This window comes from Rattus norvegicus, chromosome 5 (assembly GCF_021556685.1).
Source record: "Rattus norvegicus strain SHRSP/BbbUtx chromosome 5, alternate assembly SHRSP_T2T, whole genome shotgun sequence".
In the NCBI taxonomy this organism is placed as follows: Eukaryota; Metazoa; Chordata; class Mammalia; order Rodentia; family Muridae; genus Rattus; species Rattus norvegicus.
The window spans coordinates 78,107,688-78,124,287 of NC_141538.1; the positions used below are offsets into that span (position 1 = coordinate 78,107,688).

General features: G+C 42.6%; 1 protein-coding gene across 1 annotated transcript in view; it reads right to left on the reverse strand.

Moving 5' to 3' along the window:
* The window catches only part of Svep1 (sushi, von Willebrand factor type A, EGF and pentraxin domain containing 1), a 176,912-nt gene that overhangs the window by 105,735 nt on the left and 54,577 nt on the right, over positions 1–16,600 (reverse strand). The window contains 2 exon segments of the mRNA NM_001419684.1: positions 5,119–5,298; positions 6,386–6,544. Coding sequence (NP_001406613.1) covers positions 5,119–5,298; positions 6,386–6,544 — 339 coding nt within the window.

Here is a 16,600-nt window from a genome sequence, read left to right on the forward strand (position 1 = left end):
ACTCACGAAAAATATTCAAGCTTATACATATATCTACTGGTTACTGGCAGAATTTATTTTGTGGGAACTCATTCAAGTTACATCAGTTGACAGGGCATAAATATTCAGTGAATTAAATATGTTTCAGATTTATTACCCCATAGAGGAAACTCAAGAATTAAGTGAGAGGATAAATATGAAACCCTGTCCTTTGCCATGGCTGGGACAATTTGGGCTGAAGGCAATTAGCAATAAAATGCTTATCAAAAGACTCTGCCTGCCACACAGGACTGTCACTGAATGTGACCACTACGCAGGGTGTCATGCTTACTGCTGGGTTGGTTTAAAAGGCGAGCGAAATAAATTTCTATGATTGAGATATATAAAATAGAAAATCACACCAGGCAACTGCTTTTAGCTTCAGTTAAAAAAAAACTCAAAAAAAACCCCCAAAACAACCAAACCCCAGCTTTCCAAAGCCAAGATGAACTGGATTTGTAGCATCTCTCCTGAGTACTCAGGGCAAATTAGAGCTGGCGTCACAGATACGAGCTGTATCGCTTCTCAAACGTTGGCTTTTAAATAACCTTCTATTGTTCCTCAGGGAAAGCAAATCAAGAGCAGTCATTTCTATTTATTTCTTAAACGTTTTTATACTCTTCATTCAAGAGCAGGTGTTTATTGACATTTTTTCATATTATGACATTTAATTACTAGATTCGGCTCACAATTGTTTTTTTGTTTCTCAATTTACATTTGTTTCAGAGACATTCCTATGGTTAATTTAGACAACAGCAGCTTACCCTAGTTGACCCTCATTGTATACATGTATTGACTCACTCTACTCCATAAAATTGCATACAATTATTATGAGCAGGTTGTGCAACCATGAGTAATTTAGAAAGATGACTGAAGCAGGAGCCCAGTCTTGTGCTATAAGAGAACCATCTATTATATAACATAGACAACGGCAGGCCTACAAACATGCAGTAGGTCTCGTCTTAAAGGTGAATTGTTTTTTTTTTCTCCTGATATACATTTCCTGTAAATGTCCAATTTGTGACTTTTGTCTATCACTGGAAACAGAGAGCATCTGATGTTAACAGGCATCTTGCTGTTGAAACTTTTCCTCAGGAAACACCTAGTATCCCAGGATTTAATTTTCTGTGCTGCTGGGTTTTAGCTAGTTGTCCCTGAGGCACAACCAAAGCCTCCCTTTGTGGTTTAGAATGAGACACATAATTCAAAGAAAATTAAAAAAAAAATGAGTGTGAGTGCTTTATGAAGAGGAATGAGTGCTCCACAAAGAGGAACAAGAAGGAAGCCAACGTTACATAATATTGATAGTGTAGCCCAAAGACAAGGAATTTTCCCTAGTGATTCTTTCCTGACTCCATCTTATATTTTTATAAAAACTACGACATAATTAAAATTACTCTCTGCCCCTTATATCACACCTATAAAATACTATGTCGACATACCTCTTCCTCAGGAACAGAAGCCAGCCTTGCCCAACCAAAACATCTCAGTGTCCCAGACCCACCGTTATTTATGAGCCACTGCTAAAGCCACAGCTGTGCCCGTGAACTTGCTTTTTGCTGCTGCTTTCAAGGTGCATCCTGATTTTACAGACACAAAAAAGAAATATACCCTTTGGCTTTGGTGATATATAGTATACGTTTTGTTTTATTGGATCTCAAGTAAACCCAGAAGGCACTGACAATGTGGGACAGGAAGGACCCAAGCCTTCACTCAGGACAAGTCTACTTAAAGGTGATTTAAGCGGTGACTCGGTAGTGAAGCTGCCGGAATTTTAGGACAATCCATGGTCTTGTCAAATCTTCCCACTTGTGATCACAATGTCTAAAGCAGAATAGCGACTGAAGTCACATAAAAGAGAGTTTTTTATTTTAATGGGTGATTCACTCAGACCTCTGAATATATGTCTATTGTTGTACAATGTGTGCTTATCAGTATGCGTCTCCGTCAAGTTGAAATTTTTCGTTTGCTGGAGTTATAACTTGGGAGAGAGGGGAGGAAAAAATAAATTCTACATTAAGTCTATATTAGCAGTGTATAGTAACAGTCTAACAGTTAATCAGCAGTGCAGATGACTGTGGTAGCTGCTAGTGTAAGAGGTTGGTCAAGCTAGAAATATGTTGGTCAGAATTCTTACTGTGATCCCAGGTCAGGCTTGCTCAGAAGAGAAGCCCACACTCGCTTTGGGAGACAGAAGAGTTGCAGTGGTCACTGTAGTCAGGTTCGGTGATGGACAAATGTATGGAGGCCCAGTGCCTTCCAACTTGTCCCTACTTGTCTCTACATCCTCATAGATAATCATGGTGACTGATGGTGGCCCATGTCCACTTCTGGCTACAGAGTCACAGGGGCATGGCTACATAGAGGGCAAGGCTTTCTTAGATTCCACAGAATGTTTTTTTTTTTCCTTTTCTTTTTTTTCGGAGTTGGGGACCGAACTCAGGACCTTGCGCTTGCTAGGCAAGCGCTCTACCACTGAGCTAAATCCCCAACCCCAGAATGTTTTGAGTGTAACTGGTGGCTTCCATCTCTGAAGCTTGACAGGCCTGGGATCTCAGATCGAGTCTTGGGGGATTCTGATGTTCCGACTTATCTTCTGGGCTCTCTACTTCAATTTCCTTCCCAAATTGTATAGGGTTTGACCTCCAAAATAAATCCCTAACCCAGTAACACACATGCTTCCTTGAGTGAGCCTGACACAGCCTAGGGCTGGAATGATGGGGGGCTGTAGTGAGCACTCCAGGGCCACGCCTCTCAGACTGAGGAGGCTGGCCAGGGGTGAGGGCTTAGGCAGAGGAAGATCAAAGGCCTGAGACAAGGCTTGCAAACAAAGCTTTCAGAGAGGTACTATGGACCTTTATGGCTGTTAGTGTAGGACAGAAGGTTTGGGTTTAGATCTAAAAAGCAGGGAGGCAGGGTCAGGACCTTTCTCCGAAGGGACAGCGGACTGATCGCTCCACTCTTCTTTGTAAAGTCACAGGTAGAGAGTTAAAGTGTTGTGTCTTCCCTGCCCACTATGCAGGAAGGAATAGCCATTTCCCATGGAGCTGGCAGCTGCCAGAACTGGTGGCTCCAAGGAAAATGTTTCAGATGTGGTCAGAACAATTGCTTCAGGAAGGATGTGCGGCTTTTACCGGTTGACAGAAAATGACCTTCCTTCACCCTCACCCTACAACAGTGGGTGTGAGACTGCAGATATTCTAAGTATTTTTCTCTCAGAATCCTAGAAATATATTCTTCAGACATTTTGTGTGTCCAGTAAACAGCCTCGGGCTAACCGGAGCCTCTTGGAGGTAATGTTATTTGTTACTAGGAAGTCAATGCTATTTTGTGTTTTTCTGGGGAATTCAGATTATGTTGCTAAGATTATTTCCAGACACCGGTCTGTTTTTAATATTTTTTTCTGGCATCCACTAACTGATTTTAAGGCAGATCCAAAGGTTTGTGTTGTGCATATTTATTTTCAAGATTTCACCTTGGGGTGATAGACTTTGATCTTCTGTTACTGCTCACTCTCTGAATTCATAACAAGAGAGGAATATTTCTAGTGGCTATTTTTCTGCCACATCATTTTTTTCCCTCAGAATTTCTTTATCTTTGAAATTATCCTCTACCTTCAAGGGAATTTCTCAGGTTACATTTTTCAGTTTATTAATTTGGGTTTCCACTATGTTTTCATTGTGTGAATAGTCTTGAAATCCCCCCACCCCCACCCCTGTATTAAGGAATCTCATTGCTCTTAGACTTCCCCTCAAGTCTTTGGAGTCCCACTTTTACTTTATCATTGCATTTGCCTTTGAGGCTCACCCGTTTACTTTTCCAAACTTCCCTGCCAGTCATTTTGTTCAACCCTCTGGCCATGGTTTCTCCTTGACTTTTTGTAGGATACACATCAGAGATCTGATTTGCACAGCTTCCTGTTTTCTACTGGGTTCGATTTCAGTGGCCAATAAACACAGACAATGGGCATCTGTGGAACTTTGAAATGCTCTTGAAAGAGAGGATCAATGAGCTTTCCCTATGGATATAGAAGCTCAGGTTCCCAGGAGACACCATCTTTTGCCTAGAGATCTGGGTGAGTTATGGAGTCTTGGAGAAATTAACTCTTCAGCAAAGACCGTTGTCCATGGAGAGAGCATGGCTGCAGGTTTAGTAATGAACAACAAACCAATCCACTGAGATGATGTTCAACTAAGTTTGAACTTCAAAAAACCAATTATTAAATTTTACATATACCTATATGTCAAATCTATACAGCACAGTCTTGAGCCAAGCTGTTGGAGATCCTCAAGTCCTTGGCTTGCTCTCGTCTTCCCTTGGGAAGCCTCCTCCTTCCCTTGTGAAGCCTTTGGAGGTTGGTCTGTGTGGTTGTAAGTACTAGGAACTCATAATGGAGACAGCCAAATAGGAGCGACCTGAGATACTATGCTGTCTTTGATGTGGAAGCCATGCTTCCACTGCTGTTCCCACCTTCTTTCTTGCTGCCTTGACTTAGCTCCTTGGGCTCTTAGCAGAATAAATTCTCCACTTTCTATAGCTGGGGACGATTGAGTTGAGGCGCTTCCATTGAAGGGCTCTGGCATGACTCATGTCTCATGGTAGAATTCTGACTATCCCAGAGCCTGTGGCCTGACCTAACGTTCTTGTTACCTGTATAGTAATTTGAGTAACCCACCCATTTACCTCTCTACCTTCCTAATGCTTCGATCCTTTTATACGGTTCCTCATGTTGTGGTGACTCCAACCATAAAATTATTTTTTGTTGTTACTGCACAACTGTAATTTTGCTACTGTTATGAATCGCAATGCAAATTTCTGATAGCCAGGATATCTGATATCTGGCCCCTAAAGCAGTCATGACCCACAGGCTGAGAATTGGTGCTCTAGACAGCCATCACGGAAGGAATATGGATGACATGGTTTGTAATGCTGAGGTCAGTGAAACTTAGCAATTCTCAACCTTCCTACAACTCTCGCTTCTTAGGAATATGATCTCTGAGATCAGAAAATCAACAAATGGCTGACTAGCCCATTAGACTTTAAATACTGAATGTGAAGCGAGACTGCTAAGAAGCAACAAAAACTAGCCAGACTCCATACCTCTGCAGAAGCTTTCTGTCCCAGACCACAAACCATTGGGTTGACACAAATGGATACTGCTTCCCACGAGGTCAAATCCAGGGCGACATCGGACCCCACAGGCAGCATTGAAGTGGTTTTTGCAAGTGTTTTGTATAAAGAAACCATTTTCAGGAGGTTTCAGTGCAGGACAGTGGACAACTAAGGTTCACAGAGAGAAAAAAAAGCAAGGTCAGATGTTTGCCTGTGGAACTGCACTGCCTCAGTTTATTGAACAAAGCATGCTGTCTGTCTGTCTGTCTGCCCGTCTGTCTACATCTATTTTTATATATTGTAATTCCCCATGGTTTTCCATTTGATCCATCTGATTTCTCAGTGTGTTTGGAAGAAGAACTCTTACATATGACTCCTGGTGGATATTTACTAACGGTGAAAATGTAACATAGGCCGAACACTACTTTTTAAGTTTCAAACAGCTTCATTTTGATATTGGCATGGGTAAATGCAAGATTTCCTAGGCTTTCTCCCAGAGCTTTGGTGCTGGACCCCAGGACCTCCTCATGTATGCTAAGCACATGCTCTACCACCAAGCTATAACCCTAGTCCTTAATTCTTGACTTTCATAGATCATTAACTGCTTTCTCTCTTAGTAAGGTACAATGAAGAAACACGCAGCCTGGAGTGGTGGCACACACTCTGGGGGCAGAGGCAGGCAGATTTATGAGTTTGAGGCCAGCCTGGCCTACAGAGTGAGTTCTAGGACTGCCAAGGCTATGAAGATAAAATGTATCTCAAAACAAAACAAAACAACAACAAAAAACAAACAAAAATAAAGTAGAAAAGCCAGTCTAATTGATAGAGACTATAAAACACAGCTTCTACCATGTGCTGTATACTATGTAAATACTTTCTACTTTCAGCATGATGGGAAATATTTATGAACAAAATCTAAATAAATTTGAGCACCATCAGGGCCAAGATACGTTTATTTGCTATTCAAATTCATTACCCAAGTTGTAGCATTCCTCATTTCTAAGTACTAACTCATGCTTTCTGCAACCACATTACTCCTGTGGCCCCAGGTTCTGTCTCTGAACCATGGTGCTGATGTGTTTAGTGCTAACAAATGCTATGTAATAGAAGCAAATGGTCACCCTCCCCCAGAAGACATGTGACCAAAGCCATGGATGTTAAAGATGATCCCAATGAACAGACACAACCACCATTCGGCATCACAGAGATCAAGACCAGCTTTCTAGATCCCACTCACTAGCAGTGGGGAACTTACCCTCACAGGTCTGGCCAGATCTCTGGTATCCCTCTCGGCACACACAGTCTTCAGGGGCTGTGCTTCCAGGTGGAGAGGTGTGGTTTTCATCAGGACATGGGATGCACGTGCTGATTCCTCCTGGAGAAGCTTCTGGCTTATACGTCCCTGGCGGGCAAGCTGTGGGCAGACGATTGGCCAGAGAAGTCAAGTATGTGATATGTTCATAGAAAGTTAGAAAAAATATTTAAAATAATGGTGCAGGAGGCAATCATTCTACACAGAAATAATCATTACATAATTCAAGCAAAAAAGCAAGTTTAAAAGAATTATTGTATGCACGTGTTTTGCTGACAGTGCACATCATGTGCATGCAGTATCCACAGAGGCCAGCAGAGGGCATCAGATCGCCTGAAACTGGAGTTACAGAGAGTCGCTCAATGCCATGGGGTTGCTGAGAATCAAACACAGGCCCCTTGGAAGAGCAGACAGTGCTCTTAACCATTGAACCACCTCTCCAGCCCCCAAGGCAGCCAATTATAGCAAATCAGAAATCATCCATACTTCAGTGCTCCCATTCTGGGACCGACTCCACCTCTGCCCTGACATCCTTGTGCACAATCCGTGTAGATATCCATGATGAAGTCACTTCTTCATCATCATGTTTGTTGGAAGCATTTGACAGGGGACAAGGAGAACATGGAGGGCTAGAGGAGAAAATGATGGGAAAAGGTCTTTTGAAGAAAAAGGAAGGGAAGATCCCACTTCTCTCAGCTCACAGCAAGAAAAGATTAAAAGCAGAATCTGGTTGATCTTGCTTCAGTCATCCCCCCCGTGCTGACAGGGTCTGATTTGAATGTGTAGCTTCAGCCCTTTGGGGTTGCCGATCTGTGAAAACAGCTCAAAAGTAAGCTGTTTAATATAAAGGGGACTTGGGGACACTCCACTAAGCAATTGAATAAAGTACAGCCATAAAGTGGGTTTGATTACTGAGCAGAGAAGTCACAGCTAATGGGTGTGTATTTTCATCCAGAAGCGTGAAGCAATCACATTAGAAGATTCATAATCAAATGCACTTATCAGGGAAATGACGATGGTTCTAAAACTCTTCATTACGGTGCAAAATATATCAAATTCCCATGGCACATGCTAGAAAATTCTAGGTCTGAATCCATGTAAAACTTTAAAAAATGAGAGAGGCATTTAAAAATACTAATATTGCTACTGGTCCTTAATAAAAGTTCATCGGGGGGTCTGTTCCTAATGGCATAAGGGAAGGGACGCTTCTTTCAGAGCATTTTGCTAGTAAACGGGGAGGTGCTGTTGAATTACACGTTGTATTAGACACTTCTGCATCCCAACGCTGAGGACCAGGATCCTCAGTCAAGTGCAAGGCAAGGTCTCCTTTAAACAGAGGTGAGGGTTTTCAGGCGAAAGTCATTAAGATAAAGACAGCCATTTATAAGGACAAAACGAGCTTTGCCCAGGGGCCTAATTCACAGGAGCAGTAGAATGGTAGGACAGCGGAGCTAAGTCGGCTCAGGGGCAGTCACTGTCATACTGTGTGCTGAGACTGTGTTTACCCGGAAGCTTTAGTGCAAAGATGCACAGCAACAGCCAAGTGAAGTTTATGAAAGCCACGCCCAACATAAAGGCGGCACATCACACGTTAATGAGAAAAATAAGTAAGAGACCGATGGGAATCAAACGGATGCTCCGTTTCTCCAGTGCAAGAACAAATGGCAGGGAAAAAGCATGGATGAAGGTAGACAGCTATGCAAAAGGACATTTGAATCTAAATAGAGCGCTGGGTAAGGGTCTCAAGAGAGGGGGGACGCTGGGCAGTGTGCACGACTTTAGTACATAAGTCTCAGTTCATTGGCTAAGAAGGAAATCCATCAATAGTACAAAAGTGAGAGAAAAATAGTGTTCGATAAACTTCCCGAGCCCGAGAAGCTCGGGGAACAGGTAGTGGCACTCTAATATTACACTGAAATAATTGTGAAGACTGAAACGAATATCAAGTAAACCTCCCTCTTCTCAGGAAAAGGGATGATCAGAGGGAGCATAAGTTTTATATCGGATAAAGAAGAAAGGTTCAAGAGGTGAAACAGGCAGGCACACAGAAATGAGAGAGCCACCCATTTCAAAAGTAACGACAAGGCAGGTTCCAACGTGTACATAAACGCAGTGGGACTACGAATAAGAGAAAGGATATATGGCTTCCAAGCAAACAGAGAGAAAAGGACAAAGAAAATATGACCGATAGAAAACAGAAGAGAGAGGAGAAATAACAGGAAGGAATGAAATGCAAAAGGACACGAGTTAAGGTGGGAGGGGAAGCCACGAGTCTATCTGACCACCAATCTCCTTGATCTGTTGATAGGATAGAAACCTGAAATACATCAGACTTACACTGTGAAAACAATGTTAAAAGATAAGTAAAACCTTCAAAATATCCCAGCGAAGGAAACAAATTAGCATCTTAAGGAGAAATAAAAAACACACATGTAAAGAACAGACTGGTGCAGTGACACAAACTTCCGCCACTCAGGAGGCAGGGACAGAGCAATTGTGAGTTTGAGGCTACCCTGGGCTACATAACAAGTCCCTTTAGAGAGGGTAGAAGGGAGAGAAGAGGAAGAACAGGGTGGGGCTTGTGGGACGCAAGGCAAAGGTAAGTGGCTAAGGGATAAAGTGACAGAGAAGTAAGTCTTCCTCAGGAAGAAATAAATGTTCGTGGCCGACAATCCCAGGGCAAACAGTTTACTGCTCAGAATGAAGTGAAAGGGAATGGCTGCCTCTTAATCTGGCAGCATCTCAAAGGATGTTAGCACCTCCTACAGATTAGGTACCTGAGATGAGGAGAAAAGGCTTTTCCTGGGCTGAGAAAGGCATGTGATGTTTCTACAGGGCAGCCTGAGGTGATTCACCGAAAGCACGGAGCATGTTCTCTTTAGTGAGTTCTGATTCCAACGGTGTTCCAACCAAACATAACCAAGAACATACACTAGACACCATTTATTATCCCAATGCAAATGTTCACAGAGAAAGGCTTTCTTAAGTTCTTAAGACACATCCAACCAATTAGACAGTGGCTATAGAAATACAATCCCTGAGCTATGGAGATGGCTCAGTGTTTCCCGTGTGAGCATGAAGACCAGAGTCCAAGGCATCAAGCATCATGTAAAAACAAAAGCAAAAACAAAAAAAAAAAAAAAAACAAACAACAACAAAAACCCAAAAACCACACAAACAAAAAAAAGAAAACCATCCGTAATCCCTGGCCAAGGTGAATGGAGATGGGCAGGTCACTGGAGTTTGCTGGTCAGCCAGGGTAGCTGAATCAGTGAATTCCAAGTTCAAAGAGATCCTGTCTCAAAAAAAAAAAAAATGGGTCCAAGGCAAGCAATAGAGGAAGGCAGCAGATAGCAACCTCTGGCCTCCACAGGCACCAGCTACACACTCACATACACAGACTGTGACCACACATATTCTTCCACCCCCTTTCAAATAAAGAGTCAAATATTCAGTAATCTAAATGATTTTATTTTGTTGGATTTTTTATTTACATTTCAAATGTTATCCCCTTTCCTGGTTTTCTGTCCATAAACCCCCCTCTCTCATCTCCCCCTCCAACACCCCCCGCCCCGCTTCTATGAGGGTGTTCCTCCACCCACCAACACACCCCTTCCCGGCTCCCTGCCCTGACATTCCCCTACACTGGGGGGGTCCAGCCTTGACAGGACCACAGGCTTCTCCTCCCATTGGTGCCCAACAAGGCCATCCTTTGCTACATATGCAGCTGGAGCCATGGGTCCCTCCATGTGTACTCTTTGGATGGTGGTTTAGTCCCTGGGAGCTCTGGTTGGTTGGTATTGTTGTTCTTATGGGGTTGCAAACCCCTAAGCTCCTTCAATCCTTTCTCTAACTCCTCCATTGGGGACCCCATTCACAGTTCAAAGGTTGGCTGCAGGCATCCGCCTCTGTATTTGTCATGCTCTGGCAGAGCCTCTCAGGAGACAGCTATATCAGGTTCCTGTCAGCTTGCACTTCTTGGCATCATTAATACTGTCTGGGTTTGGTGGCTGTATATGAGCTGGATCCCCAGTGGGGCAGTCTCCGGATGGCCTTTCTTTCAGTCTCTGCTCCATACTTTGTCTCTGTGATGGTTTTTAAATGTCGTAAAATTATTCTATTATTTTCATATGTGTTTTGTCTGCATGTATGTATGTGTGCTACATGGATGTCTGATGCTCTCAGAGTCCAGAAGAGAGCATTGAATACCCTGGAATTGGAGTTACAGACTGCAGTGAGCTGACATTTAGGTTCTGGGGATCAAACTTGGGTCCTCTGGAAGAGCACCCAGGACTCTTTGCAACTGACCCATCTCTCCATCCTCCATTCAGTAAACTTTGAATACTCTGCCCAGCTCATCGCTTTCCAACCACACAGAGCGGGAGTATTCTTCTGTTGGGTGTATTGTAATAAATGTTTTGGCACTTGGTAAATATTATCCCTTCATTTCTTTCCCTTTCCTGTCCTTCACTTAGATTCTGCCTTTGCATATGTTTCCCTTCCTCTAGGAGAACTTCCGGCATCCTTCGAGACTCTGATTTACTCTTCAAAGTTTCCCCAACCTTTTTGACAACTGTGCTGTCTTCTTTTCTGAAATTTCACAGAATTTTCCAATTCATTGGACTTCACAGCTGTCTGTCTCACTGCCTGGGTCTGCAGTCATCCAATCAGAGGAGGACAAGGAGAAATGGTACTTGCTGGAGGGTGAATGGAGGACAGCCCTATGTGGGGGTCATACTAATGCCGTGAAGAGCAACAATGGAATGAAGAGAGATGTTGGACAGGGAAGTCAAGACAACTGATGATTTCAGCTCTCCCACTCACCAGCTCAGGGTGCTGGAACACGAGTTTCCTTTTCCATATCTATCACATTAGGAAGTTACAGCTAATTAAGTCTAAGGTTTTTCCAAAGGTGATGTGTGTGAAAATTCCACAAATAGACTAGGAAAAAAGCAACCTGCAGAAGCATTCCCTGAGGGCAGTCAGACTCCAGATGCAGATTTTGGTAGTTTATGTTGAAAAATAATAGAACTTGAGAAGAAACTGACCCTACGTTATATTTGCCAAGCTCCCTTGAACAGTCAAGGGCTTACAACATTGGAGAATACTGTTTGGGATAAAAATATCTGAAAGCCATTTGGAAACATATTGTGAAATTCACAGTGCTGATGGGAAACAGACTCCAGGAGAACAGTTTGGAGGCATTACACAATTCTAGGGCAGAGGTGTAATCAGTTTCCTGGACTTTCAAGGGTGAACCATGTCCTCATCCCAAACTGAGCAGAAGCTGAAGAGACGAAATAAATCTGCGGTTTGAACAACTTTCTCAAGGCTTGTTAGAGGTGTAGGGAGCGGGGAGTCGTTATTTGTTTGGTTTTTGTTTTTCTGTTTAAAATGAGTAAACCAAATATTATTTCTTAACTTCTCTTTTTGTTGTGGTTAGAATAAACACTTTCCTTTTTCAGAAGCATGTGGGTGGTGATTAGCTACTATTCTTGGAAGTGAGAGTCTTGAATTTGTCACACACAAACATTAGATCTTCCTTCAACTGACGGTGACCACCAACCATTTTGGAATCTGTAAAAAGAGAGGGGCCTCTATGCTCTCTAATCTATCCAGCTTATTAAATGATAACATACACTATACAATGTGTATTATTTGTCTGTGTAACATACAACCTGCAGAGAATAGCATTATATCAAACTCTTTTTTTACACATGCTCTAAGTTTACTTTTAAAATCATAATAAGAATCAAAAGCCTTGGTTCTTGCACAATTCCTTTTTAAGGGTTAGTGAATAATTTTAAGGAGTGTGGTTTCAGAGAGATTGCATGAGATGCATCTGGTGGTGTGCAGGGTGCCAGGATGCCCATTCAAGTAGAGTATAATGGCAGCCTGTGGAGTTGAACCATCCAGAAGTCTTCATTCCTGCTCTACCTAGGCAGGGCACCAAACATGATGTTATAACAGCATCACATGTCCTTCCAACCTTATAAATTTGATCTGAGTATAGAATCTATTTTCATAGATGTGCTAGGATTTTGAGTTCAAAACTTCATTGCTGGGGAAAAGCTGCCTTCTCCAATGTTGAGCCAACACTTTCACAAAAACAAGATGGGGTTGCACCCACCGGGATTTTATTTCCATTAGGCAGCTCTAGCCCATTATGATTTAGTCAGTGAATTAGGTGACCCTGAAGTCTTACACTTCAGTGCTTGTGTGGAATGTACAAGTATCCTGCCACTCTCTCTCTCTCTCTCTCTCTCTCTTGGAATTGGTCAAATCATTTGGCTAGAGTACAGACTATTTAAACAAAATTGTGAATTTGAACGCTGTGGGGTGCCATAGTAGCAAATGGCACCGTAACCACAGGGTATCCATCTTGTGATGACTTGCCTGTTCAGACTTGCCAGGAGAGTGATGTATTACCTAAACTGTCAAAAACCAAAACCCTCAAGTCCTTAAGGGATGCCTTGATGGAGAAATTGTCATGTATTAAGAATTTAAACACACATGAGTTGGCGTATACAACCTGAGTATGAGATATGAAGACAATACTCTTTTTGTTGGAAACTACTCTCTTAATTGTGTTACAAAGTTCATGGTCTGAAGAGAGGAGCTCAACTATATTTTTATAATTAAGCTTTTGTGGGCATACACTTTTAGGTGAATCACTTTTTTGAGCTATCTTTGACTTTATTTTTCCTTTCTAGAAGAACTGGTGACTCAGATTCACATAAAGAAGGGAAGAAAACATATCATCTATTAGTTTCGCTTAACATTGGATGCTCACCCCAATGCCTACCTTTTCTAATTTTACATAATCTTTATATAAATTATTGTACTTTTTCCAGTCCTGATTTACTATAAAAATTTCTCCAGCAAAATATTAACTTTTCTTCTTTTATGTATATGAGTGTTTTGCTTGCACGTATATTTGTGCACCATGTGTGTGCAGTGCCTGTGGAGACTAGAAAAGGCATTACCACAGAGAAGGGAGCCTCCCTTGAGGAAATGCCTCCACGAGACACAGCTGTAAGGCATTTTCTCAACTAGTGATCAAGGGGGAGGGCCCAGCCCATTGTGGGTGGTGCCATCCCTGGGCTGATGGTCTTGGGTTCTGTAAGAGAGCAGGCTGAGCAAGCCAGGGGCAGCAAGCCAGTAAGAAACATCCCTCCATGGCCTCTGCATCAGCTCCTGCTTCCAGACCTGCTTGAGTTCCAGTCCTGACTTCTTTTGGTGATGAACAGCAACGTGGAAATGTAAGCTGAATAAATCCTTTCCTCCCCAATTTGCTTCTTGGTCATGATGTTTGTACAGGAATAGAAACCTGACTAAGATGCCCATCATCAAGGCTACAGACACATGGCTTTCTGTACTCCCATTCATGGGGTATTAACAGGTTTTTAATTTTTGTTTGTTTGTTTATTTATTTATTTATTTATCTATTTTAGATCCAATTGGTAAGATATAATTGCCCACTTAAACATACAAAGCCCGGTACTATCCATCCCTTGAGAACATTAATAACAACCTGTAAATACACAGAGCAGAATCTTAACATCACCTGCCATCTTGTCCTGCCATGGCTTCTCAGCCTCTCTCTCCCTCTCCTCTCTCCTTTTTCCTCTAGTCTCCTCCTCTTCCTTCAAACTTCTCTCCCGCCCATCCTTCCTTCTCCTCCAATGACAGGCATCCTTCTATCCTGTACCTGCCCCTCACCTGTACTTTACAAATACAATGGGGAGGTGGTTCTTTTAACAGGCTTTTATTACTTGAGTTTTTGAGATGGGGGTTTCATTATAGAGCCTTGGATGGCCTGCAAATAACTGCACAGGCCAGGCTAGACTCAAACTCACAGAGACCCACCAGCCTCTGTCTCTCAAATTTTGGGATTAAAGGATGCACCAGCACACCTAGCAATAGTGTTTTTTTTTAAGTGTGTGTGTGTGTGTGTGTGTGTGTGTGTGTGTGTACAACTTTAGGTGTCATTTGAAAATTTCCATCAAACTCATTTGAGATAGGATGCTGAGTCCTACTTGGCTGTGTGGAAGGGACAGCATGACATGGTTACCCGCCCCTGGAACAGAACCAGTAAAGCATGGGCCTCCATGAGTGGTAACAGTTGCAGGTATGAGGCTTGTTTGTATAAAAATATGTATATTTTACTTCATGTTCCTACTTTGGGAAATATTCTCCTTATTGAGAAATGTCCTCTCTGCCAAGGTTAATAATACTAGGCTAATCAGAGACAGCATGAGTCCCAGGAGGAAAGGGTGTGTCTGTGTGTCAGCAAAATGGTGGAATGCTATGACCTTCACGATAGCTCTTAAGGCTGTGGGAATGAACTCTGAAAACAAGAGTTCAAAAAATATGTAATTCTCAACTATGCAAAGTATAAGGATGCAAAATGAATTGTATAAGGAGCTTCACAGACTTACAAGAACCAAGGTATACAACCATTCTGGAAATCAGTCTGGAGGTTCCTCAGAAAATTGGACATTGAACTGCCTGAGGATCCAGCTATACCTCTCTTGGGCATATACCCAAAAGATGCCCCAACATATAAAAAAGTCACGTGCTCCACTATGTTCATAGCAGCCTTATTTATAATAGCCAGAAGCTGGAAAGAACCCAGATGCCCTTCAACAGAGGAATGGATACAGAAAATGTGGTACCTCTACACAATGGAATATTACTCAGCTATCAAAAACAATGACTTTATGAAATTCGTAGGCAAGTGGTCGGAACTGGAAAATATCATCCTCAGTGAGCTAACCCAATCACAGAAAAACACATGGTATGCACTCATTGATAAGTGGCTATTAGCCCAAATGCTTGAATTACCCTAGATGCCTAGAACAAATGAAACTCAAGACGCATGATCAAAATGTGAATGCTTCACTCCTTCTTTAAAAGGGGAACAAGAATACCCTTGGCAGGGAAGAGAGAGGCAAAGTTTAGAACAGAGGCTGAAGGAACACCCATTCAGAGCCTGCCCCACAGGTGGCCCATGCATATACAGACATCCAATTAGACAAGATGGATGAAGCAAAGAAGTGCAGGCCAACAGGAGACGGATGTAGATCTCTCCCGAGAGACACAGCCAGAATACAGCAAACACAGAGGCGTATGCCAGCAGCAAACCACTGAATTGAGAATAGGACCCCCTTTGAAGGAATCAGAGAAAGAACTGGAAGAGCTTGAAGGGGCTCGAGACCCCATATGTACAACAATGCCAAGTAACCAGAGCTTCCAGGGACTAAGCCACTACCTAAAGACTATACATGGACTGACCCTGGACTCTGACCTCATAGGTAGCAATGAATATCCTAGTAAGAGCACCAGTGGAAGGGGAAGCCCTGGGTTCTGCTAAGACTGAACCCCCAGTGAACTAGATTGTTGGGGGGAGGGCGGCAATGGGGGGAGGATGGGGAGGGGAACACCCATAAAGAAGGGGAGGGGGGAGGGGGATGTTTGCTCGGAAACCGGGAAAGGGAATAACACTCGAAATGTATATAAGAAATACTCAAGTTAATTAAAAAAAAAAAAAGAAGAACCAAGGTAGCTACACCATGAGCCAGCTTGTCAGAAAGATACAAAGGCAGGCAGATTCCTGAGTTCAAAGTCAGCCTGGGACAGAGATAAGTTAGGTTCAGGCCCAGACAGGGTGGGAATGGCAATTTGAGGATAGGATCCTGCCTAGCTAAACTTATTGTCTGTACTTACAGAGACAGGCAGATCTCTGAACTCATTTGAAATGTTTAAAAAAATGTGCTTGATGTCTCTTTTTAAGAATTAAGGGATTGGGATCATGGAATGCTGCTTCATTGGATAATCAAAAGGGAACCTGGAGTAAATGACTGAATTGATAAGTAAATAAAAGACTGGGCTTTGGTTTGTGAGAACTGAACTATCTCAATAAGTTGTCTGATGGTCTCTAGAGGATGTTGTCTTGAGCAGACATGATTTTTGCCACTCTCAAACAACTCTTTTTCAAGCCAAGGCTGGCCCTTGGCAATAGCATCTCTCACTGGCATGGAGTTTAGCTGTGAAGCTAGAGCAACTTTTCAGTAAGCCCCAGGGATCTTCTGTCTCTTCTTCCCCAGGGTTGAGTTATGAGTGTTTACAAACATGCCTACCATTTTTTCCTTGGGT